Source organism: Marmota marmota, unplaced genomic scaffold (assembly GCF_001458135.2).
Source record: "Marmota marmota marmota unplaced genomic scaffold, marMar, whole genome shotgun sequence".
NCBI lineage: Eukaryota > Metazoa > Chordata > Mammalia > Rodentia > Sciuridae > Marmota > Marmota marmota.
The window spans coordinates 6,329,016-6,346,868 of record NW_026000243.1 but is presented as its reverse complement, the minus strand read 5'-3'; the positions used below and the strand labels follow the sequence as shown (position 1 = coordinate 6,346,868).

The following is a 17,853-nucleotide window of genomic DNA, read 5'->3' as shown; positions in this document are numbered from 1 at the left end:
ATATAATTTTCACAGGTCACAAAACATTCTTTAGATCACTTTGTAACTATTTAAAAATATAGAAACCATGCTTAGCTTGCAGCAGTAGAAAAATAGTGGGCCACATTTAGCTAACCTCTCTGTCCAGTTGTGTACAAAACACAGTAATAAACACAATTCCCAAAGACCACTCAGCTGCTCTCCCACTAAGTCTCTGTATGTTCATTATATTTTTATATTTTTAAGCAATAAATTCATACTCCTTAATCATCCATTCCTCCCCAGAAATTATGGATGTGGGTCTTGTTTTATCAATAGTGGAAAATGAGGCATGGAAACATCCCAAATGAGTCAAGGAAGGACCCAAGAAGAGGGGAGTTTTGTTTGGTTTAGATAGAGTTTTGTTGTTTTATTTTGTTCTAGGTGCTTGGGATCAAACTCAGGGCTTTGTAAATACTAGGCAAGGACTCTAACACTGAGCTGTACCCCAGCTTGGAGTAAAGGATTTTTGACAGGATTTCTTCTCTGAACTCTGCTTGCACACTACCTCTCCACATTAAGTGCACATTCATTAAGTCCTGTGTGGACTGTATGAATACCATGATTGTATTATAACCAAATCATAATGATCTTTTGTGACTCAGGATGATGACACTCTTTAATGTATCATTAATATATATGATAATAAGGCTACATGTGTGGCTCGGCAGGCTGTTGCCCAATCAGAAGTCATTGACCACTGTTGGTTATGAGGAACGCCTCTGAAAAACAGCACGTACTCCTAGGGCCATTTCTAAATGCAATATTCCTTTTTCTTTTTTTCAGTACTGGAAGTTGAACCTAGGGGTGTTATATCATTGATTACATCTCCAGACCTTTTTATTTTTTTATTTTTGAGACCAGGTCTTACTGAATTGTTCAGGCTGGCATCTATCTTGTGATCCTCCTGTCTCAGTCTCCCAGTTCATTGGGATCACATATGTATGTCACCACACCCAGCCATTCTCTCATTTTTCAATTTGTTTTTCTCCTGGGGAAAACAAATGCTGAGCAAGCATCTAAGGATCCACAGTCCTGTAGATCAACTTGTTTCCCTGACTCTTCACTCTCCATCAGCCAACATTCCTTCTCCACCCAACCCCTACCCCATTCCTGCCTATTCTCTTAGGGGAAGACAAACACATGTACTTGTTTTTCTGAATCCATAGGTTTAACAGAATACTCCCCCCAAAACAGCCAAAGACCTGTATCTTCAACTGATTACTATTTCATCAAGTCGGAAAATTCTGACCCTATAGTCTGAGGACTCTGAGTCAGTCAGTTTTACTCTTCACAGATGAATGCTACTCTGCCATAGCCATGACACACCCATGTGTCTTATCCCACCTGCTTCCTTCCACTTGCCCCCACCCACCCCTGAACCTAGATGAAGTCACTGGAGATGGCTTATAGGAATTATAAATGGTCCAACCATTTATAATAGTACTACCCTGTTCACCAGGGCTCCCTTTATGCCACAAAAGGTAAAAGCTACACAAGAGAATTTTCTCATCCTTCACCAATTCAAGTTTTTCATCAGCAGACACAAGACCTCATTAGGTACTAGTGATCAGCCCAGAAACACAACTCCAGAAGTATCCATGCAGAACCCCTATTCAGGCAGTCCTTCCATGTAGCAGTCACTCATCATTACCACTTAGAATGGCACCACACACTAATCCTGATGGCAATTCAAAAGCTGTAAAATAGGGACTTCATTTAGAACACACTCTGATCACAGACTCAACAACATACCAGGAAAGCAATTAATCCTCAAACATCTACTTTTTTCCACACCATCTAATTAGAAAAGGAAGTCGCAATAGAGTTATTTCTCTCTCCCTCTCTCTCTCAATGCTCTGAGATAAGAGAATATGAGTACTCTGATTCTCCTCCAAAGAAAAGACTAACTGTACTCTTCAAATTGGACAAGAAATCAGACTTCTTGTTGAGAAATTCGACCACTTTTCTAAGACAGCTCTTGAGAACCTTACAGTTTCATGATGCAACATTTCCCAAGGGCAATTAATCTTGAGCAACTCTTGTAAAAAAATAATAAATAAATAAAGCAACAAAGCGTGTTTTGTGATGCCATAATGTTGATCTGTTTGTGCCACTCAATTATGAATTTACAAAATTTCAAATTCACATTGTAAAACAGAAAGGTGGGAGGAATGAAGCATAGCAACTCAGGAAGACTTGAACTCAAACACATCCCAGACCACCCAGGCTTCCTTAAAAGGCAGCTAGCGAAATGACATAGTCCAGAAGAATGCCCTAGAGTGTGTGGGGGGTTTCTTTTTAAGGATTTTTAATTTTGCTTGAGTTTAATTTCACCAATGGCCGTAATTTTTCCCTAAAGGGCTATGCTTCAGTCAACTAAGATGATGTTATTATTATAATTCTTTTAATAGAAGCTATCAATTACTAAGCACTTTGTTGCCAGGAACTATGCTAAGAGCTTTGTACACATTATCTCATTTAACTTACACAACTAGCCTTATTATGTAGTTATTATTATCTTCATTGTACAGATGAGGAAATTGAGTGTCAGAGAGGTTAAGTGATTTACCTAAGGTCACAAAGACAATAAAAAAACAGACAAACCCAGAACCATCTGACCAAAACCTGTATACCAGGATCCTTCCACTAACTGATCCCATACATTTAAGTCAAGAGACGCAAATTACATTCATCTCATCATTAAGCTATTACCTCCTCTATAGTGGTTCCCAAACTTGACTTTTCATTGTCATCACAGAGGAAGGATTTTAAAAATATAGATTCCCAGTATTAAAAAAGAAAGAAAGAAACCTTGTCATTTACGATACAATATGTGAAACGGGAGGATATTATGCTAAGTGAAATATGTCAGATGTGGAGAGACAAACACTGTATGTTCTCACTTCCATGTGGCAACTAAAAAAGTTGATTTCTAAGATGTTAAGAAAGGGAAGGGGGGAATAGGAAAGTTGGATAATAGGTATCAAAATACGTTTAGATAGAAGTTCCAGTGTTCGACAGCACAGTGGACGACTACATTTTAATATTAGACTATTTGGTATTTAATCGCAGCCATCCTTAGACAATTTTTGTAAATTATATATTTTACTTTATAAAAAAAATAGAAGAGGGGAGTTCAAAGGCTCAAAACAGAAAGGATAATGCATAAGAAGTGCTACTTATGTGATCTGATCACTAGACACAGCATAATGTATTGAATTACCACACTGTACCTCATAAATTAATACAAGTATGTGTCAATCAAAAATTAAAACAAAATAGAAATTCCCAGAATCCATCCCAGCCTGACCAGATGTAAAAATATTAGTCTTATATTTAAATGATGCCAAACAAATGGCCAAACCTTTTTTTTTTTTTTTCACTAAACTTAATAATGAGTATTCCATGATAAATATTCCAAGTCTTTAAGTCCCAAGGCATTTGGTTGGGTTTTAGTTGTTAAGCATTTTCTCTCCAGTTCATAATAACAAAGGGATGAGAATTCCACCTTGACTCCCTTAAAAAACGAAGTTTTAACCAATGACTCACAGCTCACAGAAGCACAGTGACCAAAAGAGCCTTAGCAAATGTGACACAGACGAGGACACTGGCATCCAGAGGCAATGAGACGAGCGTCACACAACTAGATGGCAACAGGTCTACCGCCTCCCATCTACCGACTACCTCATTTCCTCTAAAAACCATGCTGCCTCTTAAAACTTTTCTGGAATCTTTTAGAACCCAAATCATCACAGGAAATGAAAGATGACTGGCACAAATCAAATGAATTATATAAATGCTATAAATATGGCATAAAAATTGGAACTTGCTGTAGTTACATACTAACACATACTTTATACACACACACACATACATATGTCAATATAAAAAAACACATGTAAATTCCAATTTACATCCTTTTGCATTATCATAGACAGTATGGAACTTTATATTGAATGAGGCATGAGTTCTAATCTAAACTCTACAACTTACTCAGGTAATCTTGTTGCCATTTCTTGACTTCCCTGAGTTTTACTTCTCTCACCTAAAAGGCAGTGGTAATCATAACTATTTTGTATATGATCTCCATTTAGTTGAAATGCACTTATGCATAAAAGTATTTGCACTTGGTGATGGTGGTGGTGGTGGTGGTTATTATTATTATTATTTCTATTTTGCAGGGTCCTAAACAGTAAAACCATGTTCTGTTTAGACAGCTAATTTATCTAACCACCTAAGGCCTAATCTCGCAGTGGATAAACAAAAAACTAGGACCCTGATAGGATATTCCTTTTATGCTGTGCTCCAAACTGACTATTAAAAACGTGCTTCCAATATACACAGCTGTCTAATGTGCTAAGAGCATTAATGAGTTACCATGATATCCAGGGATAACAAAATTAACAACACCCTCCTAAAATCTCCTCTAGGGTAATAGGCCAAATATTTTAGCAAAATTTTTTTAGCCTGTCAAAAGAAGGGACTTAGATTAGAACCATATTAAAATGCCTTCCTCTCTCTCCTTTAGTGAAACTTGCTTAAAATCTACTCTAAATATCCTAAATCTCCACTGGTCTTTCTCCAAGTAATTGAAAAAAAAAAAAGATTCAAAACTGAACCATCAGATGTGTGGCCAGTGAGCAAACTTTCATACTTTGTAGGAAAAAGTTTTTCTTACACTTATATGGTTGCACAGAAGCTCTTTCCAATACAACAGTCCCTCTCATGCATGGGGAATGTCTTACAAGACTCTTAGTGCATGCCTAAAATTGCATGTAGTTCCAAATCCTATAGATAGTCCTTTTTTTCCCCCAAACATACATTCCAACCAAAAAGTTTAATTTTGTAGGTTTGGAATGTAGCTCAATGATAGAACACTTGCCTAGCATGTGTGAGGCCTTGCGTTCAATCCCCAGTCCTGCAAATAAATGAATAAATAAAACTTTATAAATTAGGCAGAGCAAATGACTAATAATAATAATTAATGATAAAATAAAACCAATTATAACAACATACTGTAATAAAAGTTATGTGCACGTGGTTTCTCTCTTACATTCAAAATATCTTATTATGCTGTACTCACCTTTCTTTTCCCTGTGGTGATATGATAGGGTGCCTAAATGATGAGATAAAAATGAGGTGATAAAGGTACTGTGATGTAGCATTAGACTACTATTGTCTATCATCTGCTTTGGGTGATCCTGGATCACTTGAGACATTACAAAGTCAGATGAGTAGTACATACAATGCAGATACGCTGCACAAAAGGATGATTCATGTCCTGAGCTGGATGGAGCAGGACACCATGAGATTTCATCACATTGCTCAGAATGGTGTCCAATTTAAAACTATGAGCTGCTTGTTTCTTGAATCTTCCATTAAATATTTTCAGATCTTGGTTGACCTTAGATAACCGAAAACACAGAAAGCAAAACTGTGGATAAGGGGGAACTATGGTATTTCTTTATAATGTTTCCTCCATTTAAGCACCCAACCTGGTTAGTCCATTTTATAAGAAATAAGGTTTCACTGGAGAAATTCAGAAAGTTGATAGAGCAAGCCATAAGCAAAAGTTTCAATCCATTTGACTGACCCCAGTCATCTTGGGCAACTACATGGACAAGATAGAATGCAGAAAGACCTTCTCCCACAACCAACAAAAGTCTAAACAGTGGCAACAAGGCTGACAGATACATCATCTTTTCAGTTGGCCACATCTTCTAGATGTGTTCATTCATTCCTGATGACGAGGGTTGTACAGTCAAGCACCAAAGAAAGTGCAGAGACCTGGGCTACAGGCCTGGGTAAAATGAGGGTCCTGGAGTGCTTTGATTCATTTGTTTCCTTGCTTAAGTATTTATTTGGGCAAACAGGAGTAGTCAGGGAAGAGAAATGGTTTAGCAAACTCAGCTGTAACAACTGCTTCTTCCACACTAAAAAGGACTTTGCCTGGGGGGTGGGGGTGGGAGACACAGGAGGACACGTTCGTTCCCCAAAGGCCAAAGTCTCTAAAAGCAATATTTCTAAATTGGGACTATTTTGCAGAGAAAATTAAAATGTCTAGGTTGTTAAGATAGGCTGAATAAAGCATCTGCCACTACAGTTGTCATTATGGAATAATGTGGTCTAGATTAGCTCTCCAAACAACAAGATGACCATTTATTACTGGTAACAGATATCTCTTTGTGGATCACCATGGTAACAGCTCATCCCTTCCAACAATCCCTGACACCACACGTCGAACAAAGTTTTTAAATGAAATCATGGTTACAGACTATAAAGAGAACTTGGATAGATTACATATCAATGTCAACATTCTTCTCCCTATGAAGAAGCTACATCTTAATATTAGATTATTTGGTATTTAATCACAGCCATCCTTAGACAATTTTTGTAAATTAAATTGTTAGTACCAATGGATCATTGATCTAACAACAAGGGTAAAATATCACCATATCAGCAAACACTTATAAAAGTAAGACACAATGAAAGGCAGTATATTATGGTTTAAAACATCATTAAAAGAGAAAAATCCTAACAATTCTCTTTTGCATGATTATTGATGTATATGGGTGTGATACTTCACCAATACTTCCTTCAAGAGAAAGTGCCCCACTCAGAGACCGGTTATTCAAATGCCAAAGCATTATATGGGAAACAGCAGTTATCTTAGTGATAAATATTATCCCAAACCAGCCAGGGAAGGTTAGTTAAGATCCAAAAGCCAATTACTGAAGCCACAGAGGTTGTTTTAATGTAAGCTGTACATGTGTCTAATTAAAAAGCATTCACAGAGGGGTCTGTGAATCTATATACAATAGGCTTTATATTTAAAAGCTTATGCTTCAGGAAAGAAAGGCTATTTAAGAAAGCCATCAAAAATTCTTCAAGATTAAGAGTTTCATGTGTCTGTGTGATCTCTCAGCCTATCACTTTTCAATGTTTATGTTATGAAAAGTTTTGAATAGACAGAAAAGAACAAAGAATAATATCATGAACATCTGTGTGCCATGATCAAGTTTTGTCATATCATAATGCTTAGCCATACTTGCACTAGATCTTTTTATTTTTATTAACTAATTATTAGGAAAATAAAAACCTGTAGGTAGCTCTCCACAATCCTATGCCCTGCCTCCCTAACCTAATATCAGTTTACAGGCTTTCAACCATTATATAAATGGTATCAGACTATATATATATTTACAACTTATTTTTCCCAGCATTTGCATCTCTAAAATTTATCCACATTAACACAAGTGGATCTGGTTTTCCTGTTTTAATCACTTTATAGAGACTTACTACACACACGCACATGTGCCCACACACACACACACACACACAGAGCACGAGTTATTTTATCCCCTGAAACAGCAGCTACATTGTTTTGACCTAAACAACACAGAAATGAACATTCTATACATGTATCTTTTTGCATACCTACAATGATTTCTAAAGACACAGTCACAAAAGTGGAAATGCAGAGCTGTGATACGTTCTTCTGCAGCTTTATTCAATGTTGCCAAACTTCTCTTTAAAGAAATGATACCAAATAACCTTCCCTCCACCAGCATTTGAGAATGTCATTCCACATCCTTTTCATAACTGAGAATACTGAATACTTTAATTTTTGCCTGATGAGTGTGAAATAGTTTCTCACTTTAATTCAGGTTTTCCTGACCATAGTGAGGCTGAACATCCTTCCATTTCTTTGGCTGTCTTGACCTTCATTTCTGTGAACTGCCTGATTGCAGCTTTTGCCCATCTTTCCACTTACCTTCTTGCTTCTTGCTTATTGATCCCCTTATGGAGATCTCTATATATTCTGTGCCTTTGGTAAGGTTACTTAACTTCTTAGTTTTCCCATTAGTGAAGTGGAAATAATATTTACCTCTTAAGGATGTTTTGAAGCTGATCAAAACACACACACACACACACACACACACACACACACACACACCTAGTCCAGTGCCTATTAATGTTAAGCAAACAACAAAAAAAAAGTCTATGAAGAGGAAGGAGATCATGGGGAGTAGAAAGGGGAGGGTAAGGGTGAGTAACAAGGGGGTAAAAATTATCAAAATATGATATATGCATGTATAAATATGCCACAAGGAAACCCACTATTCTGTGTAATTAACATGCATTAATAAAAACAGTATCACTATTATTGTTATACATATGAATAAGAAGGTTTGAAATATAAAGTATTTCTAGCATTCCCATGTTTGTGGCTCCCTTTGGATAAATACTGTAGGACTTGCAAAGAGGAGCTCAGAACTCTCCTTGCCCAAGATATTTCCCATAGATAAAAAGACATATTATCAGTATTCTGCTATTTGTAAGTTCCCAGGAGAGAAATGCACAAAGTTGACAACCCAAGGTATCATTTAAACTAAACATCAAAATTATGCTTCTTTCAAACCACATGTGACTGTGACCTTTTTTACAAAATGATCCTTCCTTATCCTGAGTCTAGGAAATAGTGAAGTCACAGAGTAAAGGGAACTCCCAGAAAGAGGAAGTTGGCAGTGACCATCCCAGGAAATACATCCAGACCTTTATAAAATTCGACCAGGTCCAAGGCTACTCCATTCACCCCATGTCACCACTAATCCCTGAATAAGAAAAGTGGATGATTGTATCAATTATCAAAGACCTAAGTTGGGGATTTTTAAACTAGTGATCAAAAGTTCACCACGGAGGCACACTCTGAAAGTACTGATCACTCCCCCATATCCAGAAAAACATGTTCCTATGGACACATAGATAAGCTGGAGAAATGAGATAAAAAAAGAATCCCATTAGCATCTGCTTGGACTCACAACATATTTAGTTTGCTGTGGAGAGCCTTCTAGACTGGCCTCTTTCTGCCGCATCCTGAACTTTCCTTGGAGCAAGTGCTCTTCTTGGCGACAGAAGCCAGTGCAGTCAGGAAGCATACGTAGCTGTGCTCCGGGCTGATCGGGTAGTCCTGACGTCAGCTTCCACTGGCGACTGGCAGAGGCCCCTTTCAGATGTACTTGTACATCATCTAAAGTTCAGAATTATCCTCCTCCGTGTTCAATTTCAACTGACACTACAGAAACCAGAGACTTTCCTTAGTCACTATGGACAGAGACTCTCTCTCCTCCTCTCTTCTTCAGAAAGTCATATGCAAGACTCAACTCCAAGCCCAAATATAATTAGACCATCTTGTGAATCTATCTAGGTGCACAGCTTTCTTCCTTACATGCGTGCCAAGTTTCCACTTTCAAGAAGCTAAATTGCCACATAAAAATGCCCTGACGATAGTGAGTAATTAGACACTGTAATGGAAAATTAACTGTGTTTTTATTTAGAGCATTTTAACAAGACTTTTTTTTTCTTTATTAAACTGCAATAAAAATAAATTAAATCCTGACAGTTTACAAAGGTTTTTCTGTTTAAAAAAAAAAATCAAACACTACCTCTCTTCCTGAAGAATACTTATTTTATTAATGCCACCAAGTTTGCACAAGGTCCTGGTCTGAACCCCGTTATTAATAAATCCGAATGCTGATCCTAATTCTGCTCTGTATTGTAGAGGGGAAACCACCATTCAGGCAGCTAAAACAGAGACACTGGTGAAGCGGCCCAATGGACTTCTCCACATGTGGGAATCTTCTCTAAGATTCTCTCAATTCTTCTTTTTCTCTTTCTCTTTCTAGATGCTGCTTCCAGGAGAATCATGCCTCTGCATTCGAATGGTTTTTGACCATTCTGTGAGCACCTGAGCCTTCCTAAGTTTATGTGAGAAAGCGGCTGGCTAATCCAGCTATGAGTCCACCTGAAGAATCACACCAGCAACACCAACTCAACAAGACTAGAGTGTCAAAATGTATCCCCCAAAGACAAGGCAAAGAGGCTTAACTTTATACATTCCATCCTAATTCTTGCAGCCCTCTAAATACATTCCAGCCAAGAGTTGGTCAATGGACTTAGCCATGGGACCCACAAATTTCCCTTTGGGGCAGAACAAATGGCAAGTTTGGCAAGGCGAACTCAGCAACACCCATAAAAAATCACAAGCCTAATACACATGAGGGAGCCTGCGACCATTTGACCTACATGGCTTTTCATCTCTGTTCCTCCTCCTGCCTGGACTCCAAACAAAGTGCAAATAACACCTCAAAATGTTTTTGGTTTAACATTTACTTAGTCCTCCACAGTGAATGCTAAATGATGGGCAGTGCTCAGGCTCCAGGAATCTCCCTTAAGGGGCCTCAGTGTGTGTCTATGAAGAATTCTCATTAGTCATTTATTATCTGTGACTAGACGGAAGAATTTCAGAAGCTACCTTTATTTTGCCTGTACAGCCACTCTGGGGGACAATGTGCTACAAGGCTGAATCTGAGCGGCCTCAAGAATTTCAAAGAAACCCTCTCTCTTTTTCCCTGTTTCTTTTCCCTGACTTTGAATCTCTCCTTATACTTTAAACAACCTTATGCAGTCCTTATTGCTTCTCATATAGATGCCTGGGAAATGTTAAGTTTGAAAATCTTTTCACTTTGATTCCAGGAGATGCTAAAACTAGCAACTTCACACTGTCCACACTTGCATCACAAACTCAGTCTTCCATCCAGATGTACAACTGGCATATCCATAAGAAATCAGTCTCGTAAAATAGTTTATACATACTCAGTTTCATCTGAGTTATATTTAATGAGGCTAATTTGACAACTTTGCTACTGATAACGCTCTGTAGGTAGAGTTCAAAGAGAAAAACTCCACATGGAAAGCAAAAGTGTTAGATTGTCATAATGTTCCCCTACCCCAGTTTCAAACTGCTCATCATACTCAGAGAAAAACAAAGGAGGGCTTGCAATGGCCCTCCAAGTAGTTCGACAGGGTTTGTAAAACACCCCAACTGCTAGATTTAAAGACCTAGAAAACGCTGAAAAATAATGTACTCAATGACAATGCAAATATAATATACCAAGAAAATATGTTTGTGTTGATTAAATTATTAAATTAAATGACACTGAAGATGGTAGACATTTGGAGAGACATTTCAACTTATGAACAAAATTTCTGATCACTTTTCCATTTGCTATGAAAAAAATCAGAGCCACTGCTGATGAACTATTTGCGAGTTAAACCTGACTCCCAAGAGCTCCTCGGCATCTCAGTTTAACAGAGGAGTTACAAAACTTAACAGGTAATGAGATAACTGCTCAGCTCCAAATATATTCTGACCCCTGTGGGTCCCTCAATTTATTTACCCTTAGAATGGGAAATGGAGAGGCAGTTCTGAGTAATTGCTAATAAAAGCCTATTTGCCTCTGGCAGAAATACAAATGTGAGTTGATAATGATCATTTTCCCAGACCCCGTTTACATGTCTCCATTAACATTCCAGTGCCCAACTCTCAAGTTCCCAAGATCCTACCAGTTTTGGTCCCCAACTAAAAGACCAAAAACTGAGCTGAGATTTGGGGAATCACTGGAGCTGACTTCATGAAGCAGTAGCTGGTTTGTTAACTCCCAACAAAGTCATTTTGCACGTCCACACCTCATTTAATTTTTCACTGGGATGACACACAATCTTTGTGACAAAAACGCACTCAACAAACACCCTAAAGAACATGTTTCTCGTGGGTCCACCAAAGGATAAAATGTTCTCAACACCACCTCCTAAGATAATCACCCTTCCCCAAATGCCTCTTTTAATTGGCTGGTTGACTGTCCCCCTGGGTATGACTCAAGAGTTTATCCCCAGTGTGTAACCAATATGGAAAAGTCTTACTGATTTCTGAGAACGCTGACAAGGATCATCATATGGAAAAGTGGACTGAGATTATGTTGAAGCATTAGTGTGACCCTGGCACTTTGGAAAAAAAAAAAAAAAACTTCTACTTGAGGAGATTGGCCTCTATGACCTCATCCACCTCTGAAGTCCACAGTCAGCCCATAGGAAAAACTGCTGAATGTTGCAGAGAGATTCAACAGAACCAATCTGCCAGAGAAGGGGAAAGAAATTAGACTACAAATTTTTGTAAATTAAGTAAAAGTCACAAGTTATAAAAAGTACAAATCTACACTCACCTCCCCCTAAACCTACTTGTGCAAATGTAGGCTCTAAGTATAAATAACTACAATAATTTATAAGCTGATTAGCATCACAGCTCTGTTTATCATATCTTCATATGAAAACCCTTAGGATAAACTATTACATCCTTGTTTTTGTGAAGCAAGTGTACCCATTTCTCCTAAACATTGTTCAAATGTAGAAATTCTGCCTAATTTCTAAAGATTAAACTTCAAGGCAGGGTCTTCAAAAATGACCATGCCAATACCTGCAGTCTCCCTCAGTCTAGGAATCCAGCTTCACTCAACCAAAGTTTCTACAAAGAAATATTAATCACAACCAGAAAAAGACAAGAGTGCACCCTAAAGTTAAATAGCATTGATGTTATCATAGACTACACCTCATTTGAGAGCCCTTTCAATCACTGTCACCATTCTAATGTTCATGAGAGATGATTACTGATTTCTAAATGGCAGTATATTTCTATTCCAAATGGGGATTACTGTCATCAGATTTAAAAATAAGACCAACATGTCATACACTAAATTAATTCTAAACATATTCCACACCTCACCAATGCCCTCAATAACAAATGCTTTTAAAAAATGGAGGCTTTTTTCAGGATTAGTTATTTACATTTTATTTTAAATTTAATGATAAACTTCCCTTTAGTTTGGCTTAGAAGGAAATAATTCTCTTTCTCAACCCCTATTAAAGCAATTTAGGAATGAATCGGGGAAACTTAAAAGAATCTGAAAGATAGCTTTCTAGGACTAACATTACTGCCTTTATAATAAGGACGTTTAAACAATGGCTTTTTGAAGATTCCATCAAAGTTAGAGTGTTTAATAATAAATTACGGTGTCAGGTGATTATCTACCTAATGAAAAATATTTCCATTTCCCTGTTTACTTGAATTCATGCTCTTCTGCCTGAGGAAATTCAGTATTATAAACTGACATTTGGATTACTAAATCTAAACAACAAGGACTGCTTAATTATGTAGAGGTTTTCTAAATGTTGTAGCTTTCTTTCCATCCCAACCATGTGTTCTTATTATACATAATGGTAACTTTTTGAGTTTGAGGACATTTTAAACAAACATTCACTTATGTTGCAGTTACTTAAACTTGAAGTCAGGAAAAAAAAACAAATCTATTTCAGTAACTTTAATTCCAATTTAGGCCTTTGACTTGAACCTTTTGTGTATCAATTCTACCAAAAGTGCTAAACATTATTTCTACCCACCAAAAAATTAGTATGATTAAGGATGTCAGCAACTTGTTGTCATTAGTTTTAGTTCATTAAAAAAGATTACATTCATTCAACCTAAGATTTTCTGATCCAGAATTTAACTGTTAAAAAACCAACAAAAATGCTTTGAAAGTATGGAATTTGCAAAACGCCTGAGAAGTCACTAATGGGATTCCCATGATCTAATACATGTAAGGCTTTAACTGTAATCGTAAACCCACTGAAAGCCTATGATCTGAAAGTATGGACTATTGTAGCCAGTTTTTATGAGTTTAATTCCACCCGCAAATCCTAGTTTCTATATTTTAAGTCTCAACTAGAACAAAAATCAAGAAACATTTTGAAAGGATCAATCTAAAGAAAGGAAGCACTGGAAAAACAGGGCAAGAAAATCATTGCCAACATCCACCTTCTGCCACAAACCATGAATGAACTTCTAGAGGCACAAAACTGAGCAAAAATTTAGCTTGAGATATATGTCAATTCACTTTTAACACTCACAGAACTGCATATGAATCATTATATTTTCCTGTTTTATTTCCTACACAAGGCTCAATAAATCATAAAACTTACTCAGCTTTCACGGGCTGGATGACTATTTTCTGAGCATATTTATTGCTCTTTTACTGGCATATTTTCTTCTATGATCCAAATCTTTGACTCCTATACTCCAGGAAAAGCCTTCAAATTAATGCAAAGTCACTAAAAATTATGCTGGTACTAAGCCATGCCTAGGTGCTTTGGAGAAGTTATATTTTGCCCTAGAAACATCTCTAATATACAATGATTGCATTGGTTGCACCGAGACTTGGGATTGAAATGAAACCTCTCTTTTTCCTTAAAGGATTTGAGCTATTGTAGCAAATGGTTGTTCTGAAAACAAAATTTAGCCTATTTCTTAAATCAATATATGTGCAAACTATTCATTAAAGGCTCAACACATAGCAGGCCCACAAATATAAAAATAACATCAAGGATATCTATCTTATTACTAAAATTCCTTGTTTTTATCTTATTTCAAATATTTCTTAGTTTGTAAAATTTGGTATTACAAGGTTTATTGTGGAATATCAGGCCCATCCTACCTTGCAGATAAATTGTACTTTTAGTGTTACTGAATATAATATTCATTTTATAACTAAATGCAAGTAGGAACAACTTGATTTTAAAAAGCTTTACTTATATATATTTATTATAGATTTACTGATTGTCTTATAGGGACTATCCGTAGACTTAAGAGAAAATATGGGATTCCAAGCATTATGTGCTAACAGATTTCAGCCTGAATATTCCAAAGTATTCTCTCAAAACTGCTGCTGACTGGTCACTTCGCTTTTTAAATGCAAGCACAATTTAATTAATTTATTTCAAGTCAACCATACAACAAACAAGCTTCAAAAGCTATTTTGATTTTAAAGTACTAAATGTTTGCCTTTAATGGAAAGCAGAACCAATAACTACTTTGATAGAAATTGCTTCAACTTTTTTCCTACATTCATGTTTCCATAGCCTAAATCCTAATAATGTCAAAGCACTTTAAAATTTGCAACTTCTCATAAAGCACTCAAAGATTTTTAAATAGCTTTGTATTTATTCTCTATACAAACCTGTAACTTTTTTTCAATGTATTTATTAAGTACTTTTTCTCTTTTTACTGGTCTTAGCTCTGGTGGAAAGAGGAAAGCAGATTGGAAGAATGTTTCTATTGTTATTATGATTGGTTTTAGTCACTTGAACAAACAGAATTGATCCCCTCAGCTTGTGCCACAAATGCAACATGCTTCAAAACTACTTTCCCGGAGGGAGATGATTTTAAGTGAAATGCAGTGAATTCAGGTTTTGTTGTGACCCTCAGGACATTGATTTAATTCTAAAAATTCCCAACGGAGACAGTAGAGATTGGACAAGATAACTCAAAGTAAAAAGTAAGGCCACCAAACTCAAGCTGAAACCCACAATCCCACTTCCTGAAACAATGACTTAGGGGCTCAATCAGGTCAAGGGTTTGAACTTTCCAACTCAGAGCCACAGAGCAGCGGGGAAGGAGGAAGCATACTTCGAACGGAAGACCTGGCTCTGCAGGAGCGTCCCGACGCACCTTGGCAGTCCTGCCTTTACTTAATTTCCAATGGTGCGATGAACACCTTGCCTGGCCCTTCCGGGTCAGGTTGCAGACGCCTTTGTAATGCCCACCGCTGGAGAGTCTAGTCTCCTTGTAGGAGCGCAGAAAAAAAAAAACAAACAAAAATCCCTGAGCCTCTTCCTCTCGCTCTCGCGTGGGAAATCAGAAGCGACCCATACCGGTGCGAAAGCTACCGAACTCCATTTATTCACTAGAGGGGCGTCTTACCCGTACAGGAATGCAGGGGCTTGGGTCGCACCACCAGAGACGGGCACACGGAGTAGAGGGAAAGTTTCTCAAAGTAGTCGCAGGTCTCCTTGGAGAGGATCTCGTCGATCATGAAAGTCTTGTAGCGCCGCCTGGCTGCTTTGAGCTGGCCGGGCGAGCTCACCCTCAGTTCGGCGTGGCAGTGCATGGTGAGCCGGGACCAGCGCCCGCCGACTTGAGTGCGGTTGCGAGTGCCCGGCCGTCTCGGTACGCGGGGGCTGGCGCGCGGGCGGGGGTCTCAGCCCCGCTCCTCCGCAGCCAGAGAGGCGGCGCGGCTCCGGAGGCGCGCGGAGGGGAGCGGGCACGGGCGCGCTTGCTGCGCGTCTACACCCACCCGCAGATCAGCATCTTTGGCGAGCCTTTTTGGGACAATGCAGCTGTCAATCAGCGCGCACTTCCTGCAGGGCCAGGTGCGGAGTGCTAGCCTAGGGGCGGTGGTGGCCCACACCCCCGCCCTCCCGTGCCCGCCCGTGCTACCGGAGCGCTGACCTGAGCGCCTAGTGCCCAGCCGCTCTCGTCGCGTCCTCCCGCCTCTTGGTGTCTAGCGCTCCTCTGCCCGGCTCTCTATTTTAAGACACTCGCTTTGGCTCTCCTCCCCGCCTCCCACCCCGGGACAAGCTCCAGGTGTGTGTATGGGGGTGCGCGCGCTTGTGTGTGCGCGTTTTGCTGGCAGTGCGCACCACCCATCCCAAGGCCAAGACCTCCACCGGTTGCTTTTCCAGGCGGCGTACTCCGAGCGCACTTAGGAGCTAATCCTGCACCCGCAGGCCCGGCTCCCAATCCAGGTCTCTTGTTAGAAAGAGAGTCCTCACCGAGGGTATACAGGCCACCGCGCAGGCTCCCGACATGGACCACTGTGCCTTTCTCCTTCCCCGCATGGACCGTTTCTTCAAGTCCACGGCTTCCCTTCCCTCCTCTTGCAGCCCCGAAGCCCCAACGAGCTCGTGCTCTCGTAGCACGGGGAGTTTGTGCCATGGTTGTAAACTTGACTGCTCCACCACGATCACAAACCACAAATGACCATAGCTCAGTCCGTTAACCCAGTAATAAACTGGAAAAAAAAAATAATAACAAAAGCGCTCATTCCTTTTTTTATGTTTAAATTCTGTTTGTGAAACGTTTTTCCTTGCTGGAAAAGAAGAGCACAGCGCAATTCCAGTGTACTGGCGGACTTTCAAGCCATCAGCACAATTCGGGCTTCTAGCGTCAAAACCTGCTGTCTTCGCAGCTTTCATTCCCGGGTCCCTCGCGACACGATAGGGTCCCGGTAGCCTCAAAAACATTTGTTTATTGAATAATTTGCCTTCTTCCTTCTGGGCTTCTAATCTCCGAGTCTGCCCCCAATAAATATATGTTAAAAACTTTTGTTTTCAATCATAATCCTTGAGTTAGGGACCCCAGCTGAGCCTCCGCCTCCCGGGACGTCTCCAGTAGCCTGCCCCGCTCACCGCTGTTGACGGAACCCCGGGGGCACAATAGTTTCCACGGTTTTATCTCGGAATTTGGTATGCGCACTGCTGGAAAGAAAAAGCACGATAGGGACACAGAATTATAGCCACGGCCGGCCGATGAGATTTCCTCGCCGCTTGTAACCTGAAAGTGAGCACGAGTCTGAGTTGGCTCTCTGCGGAGCTGCTTGCCCTGGAACCCGCGTAGTCGCGGATGCAAGTGAACGCGCGTATCTGAGAGGGTGGTTAGACTCAAGGAAAGGAACGTGTCTGAAGGACTGATAATTATGCACTTAGAGAAAATAGATATTAATAGATCAAGACATACTCTCGCATTAGACATGGTCCGCAATCCGTATTTGAGAAACTTCATTCCCCAAGTGTTTGTTTGTGCCTCCCCCTCCTATTTAAAATTTTTTATTATTCTCCTTCATTAAGCAGAGTCAGCTTGAGGGCCCATGAGCACTGCCGCCAGGGGTCACAGCGGCGGCGCAACTCCAAACTCCAAGTCCTGGGATCGCCTCACTGGGCCCATGCGCGCCCCCTTCTTTTGCTGTTGGACCCTGCGGCCTGTGGGCTCTCAGGGCTCAAGACTAGGGACGGCTCCCTACTCAGCCCCGGCCCGGCAGTCCCGCAACACTGCCAAAGTGTTGTCCTGGTGGCAGGTGGAGCTGGAAGCCGTTGCGCAATGAGCCA

General features: G+C 39.6%; 1 protein-coding gene across 1 annotated transcript in view; it reads right to left on the bottom strand.

Moving 5' to 3' along the window:
* Barx2 (BARX homeobox 2) overlaps positions 1–16,239 on the bottom strand; it is a 74,529-nt gene extending 58,290 nt beyond the window's left edge. Inside the window, exon 1 of the mRNA XM_015499130.2 lies at positions 15,671–16,239. Within this exon, the coding sequence (XP_015354616.1) occupies positions 15,671–15,857 (187 nt within the window). The 5' untranslated portion in view covers positions 15,858–16,239. The remainder of the gene's footprint in view (positions 1–15,670) is intronic.
* Between the last annotated feature and the right edge of the window lie 1,614 nt (positions 16,240–17,853).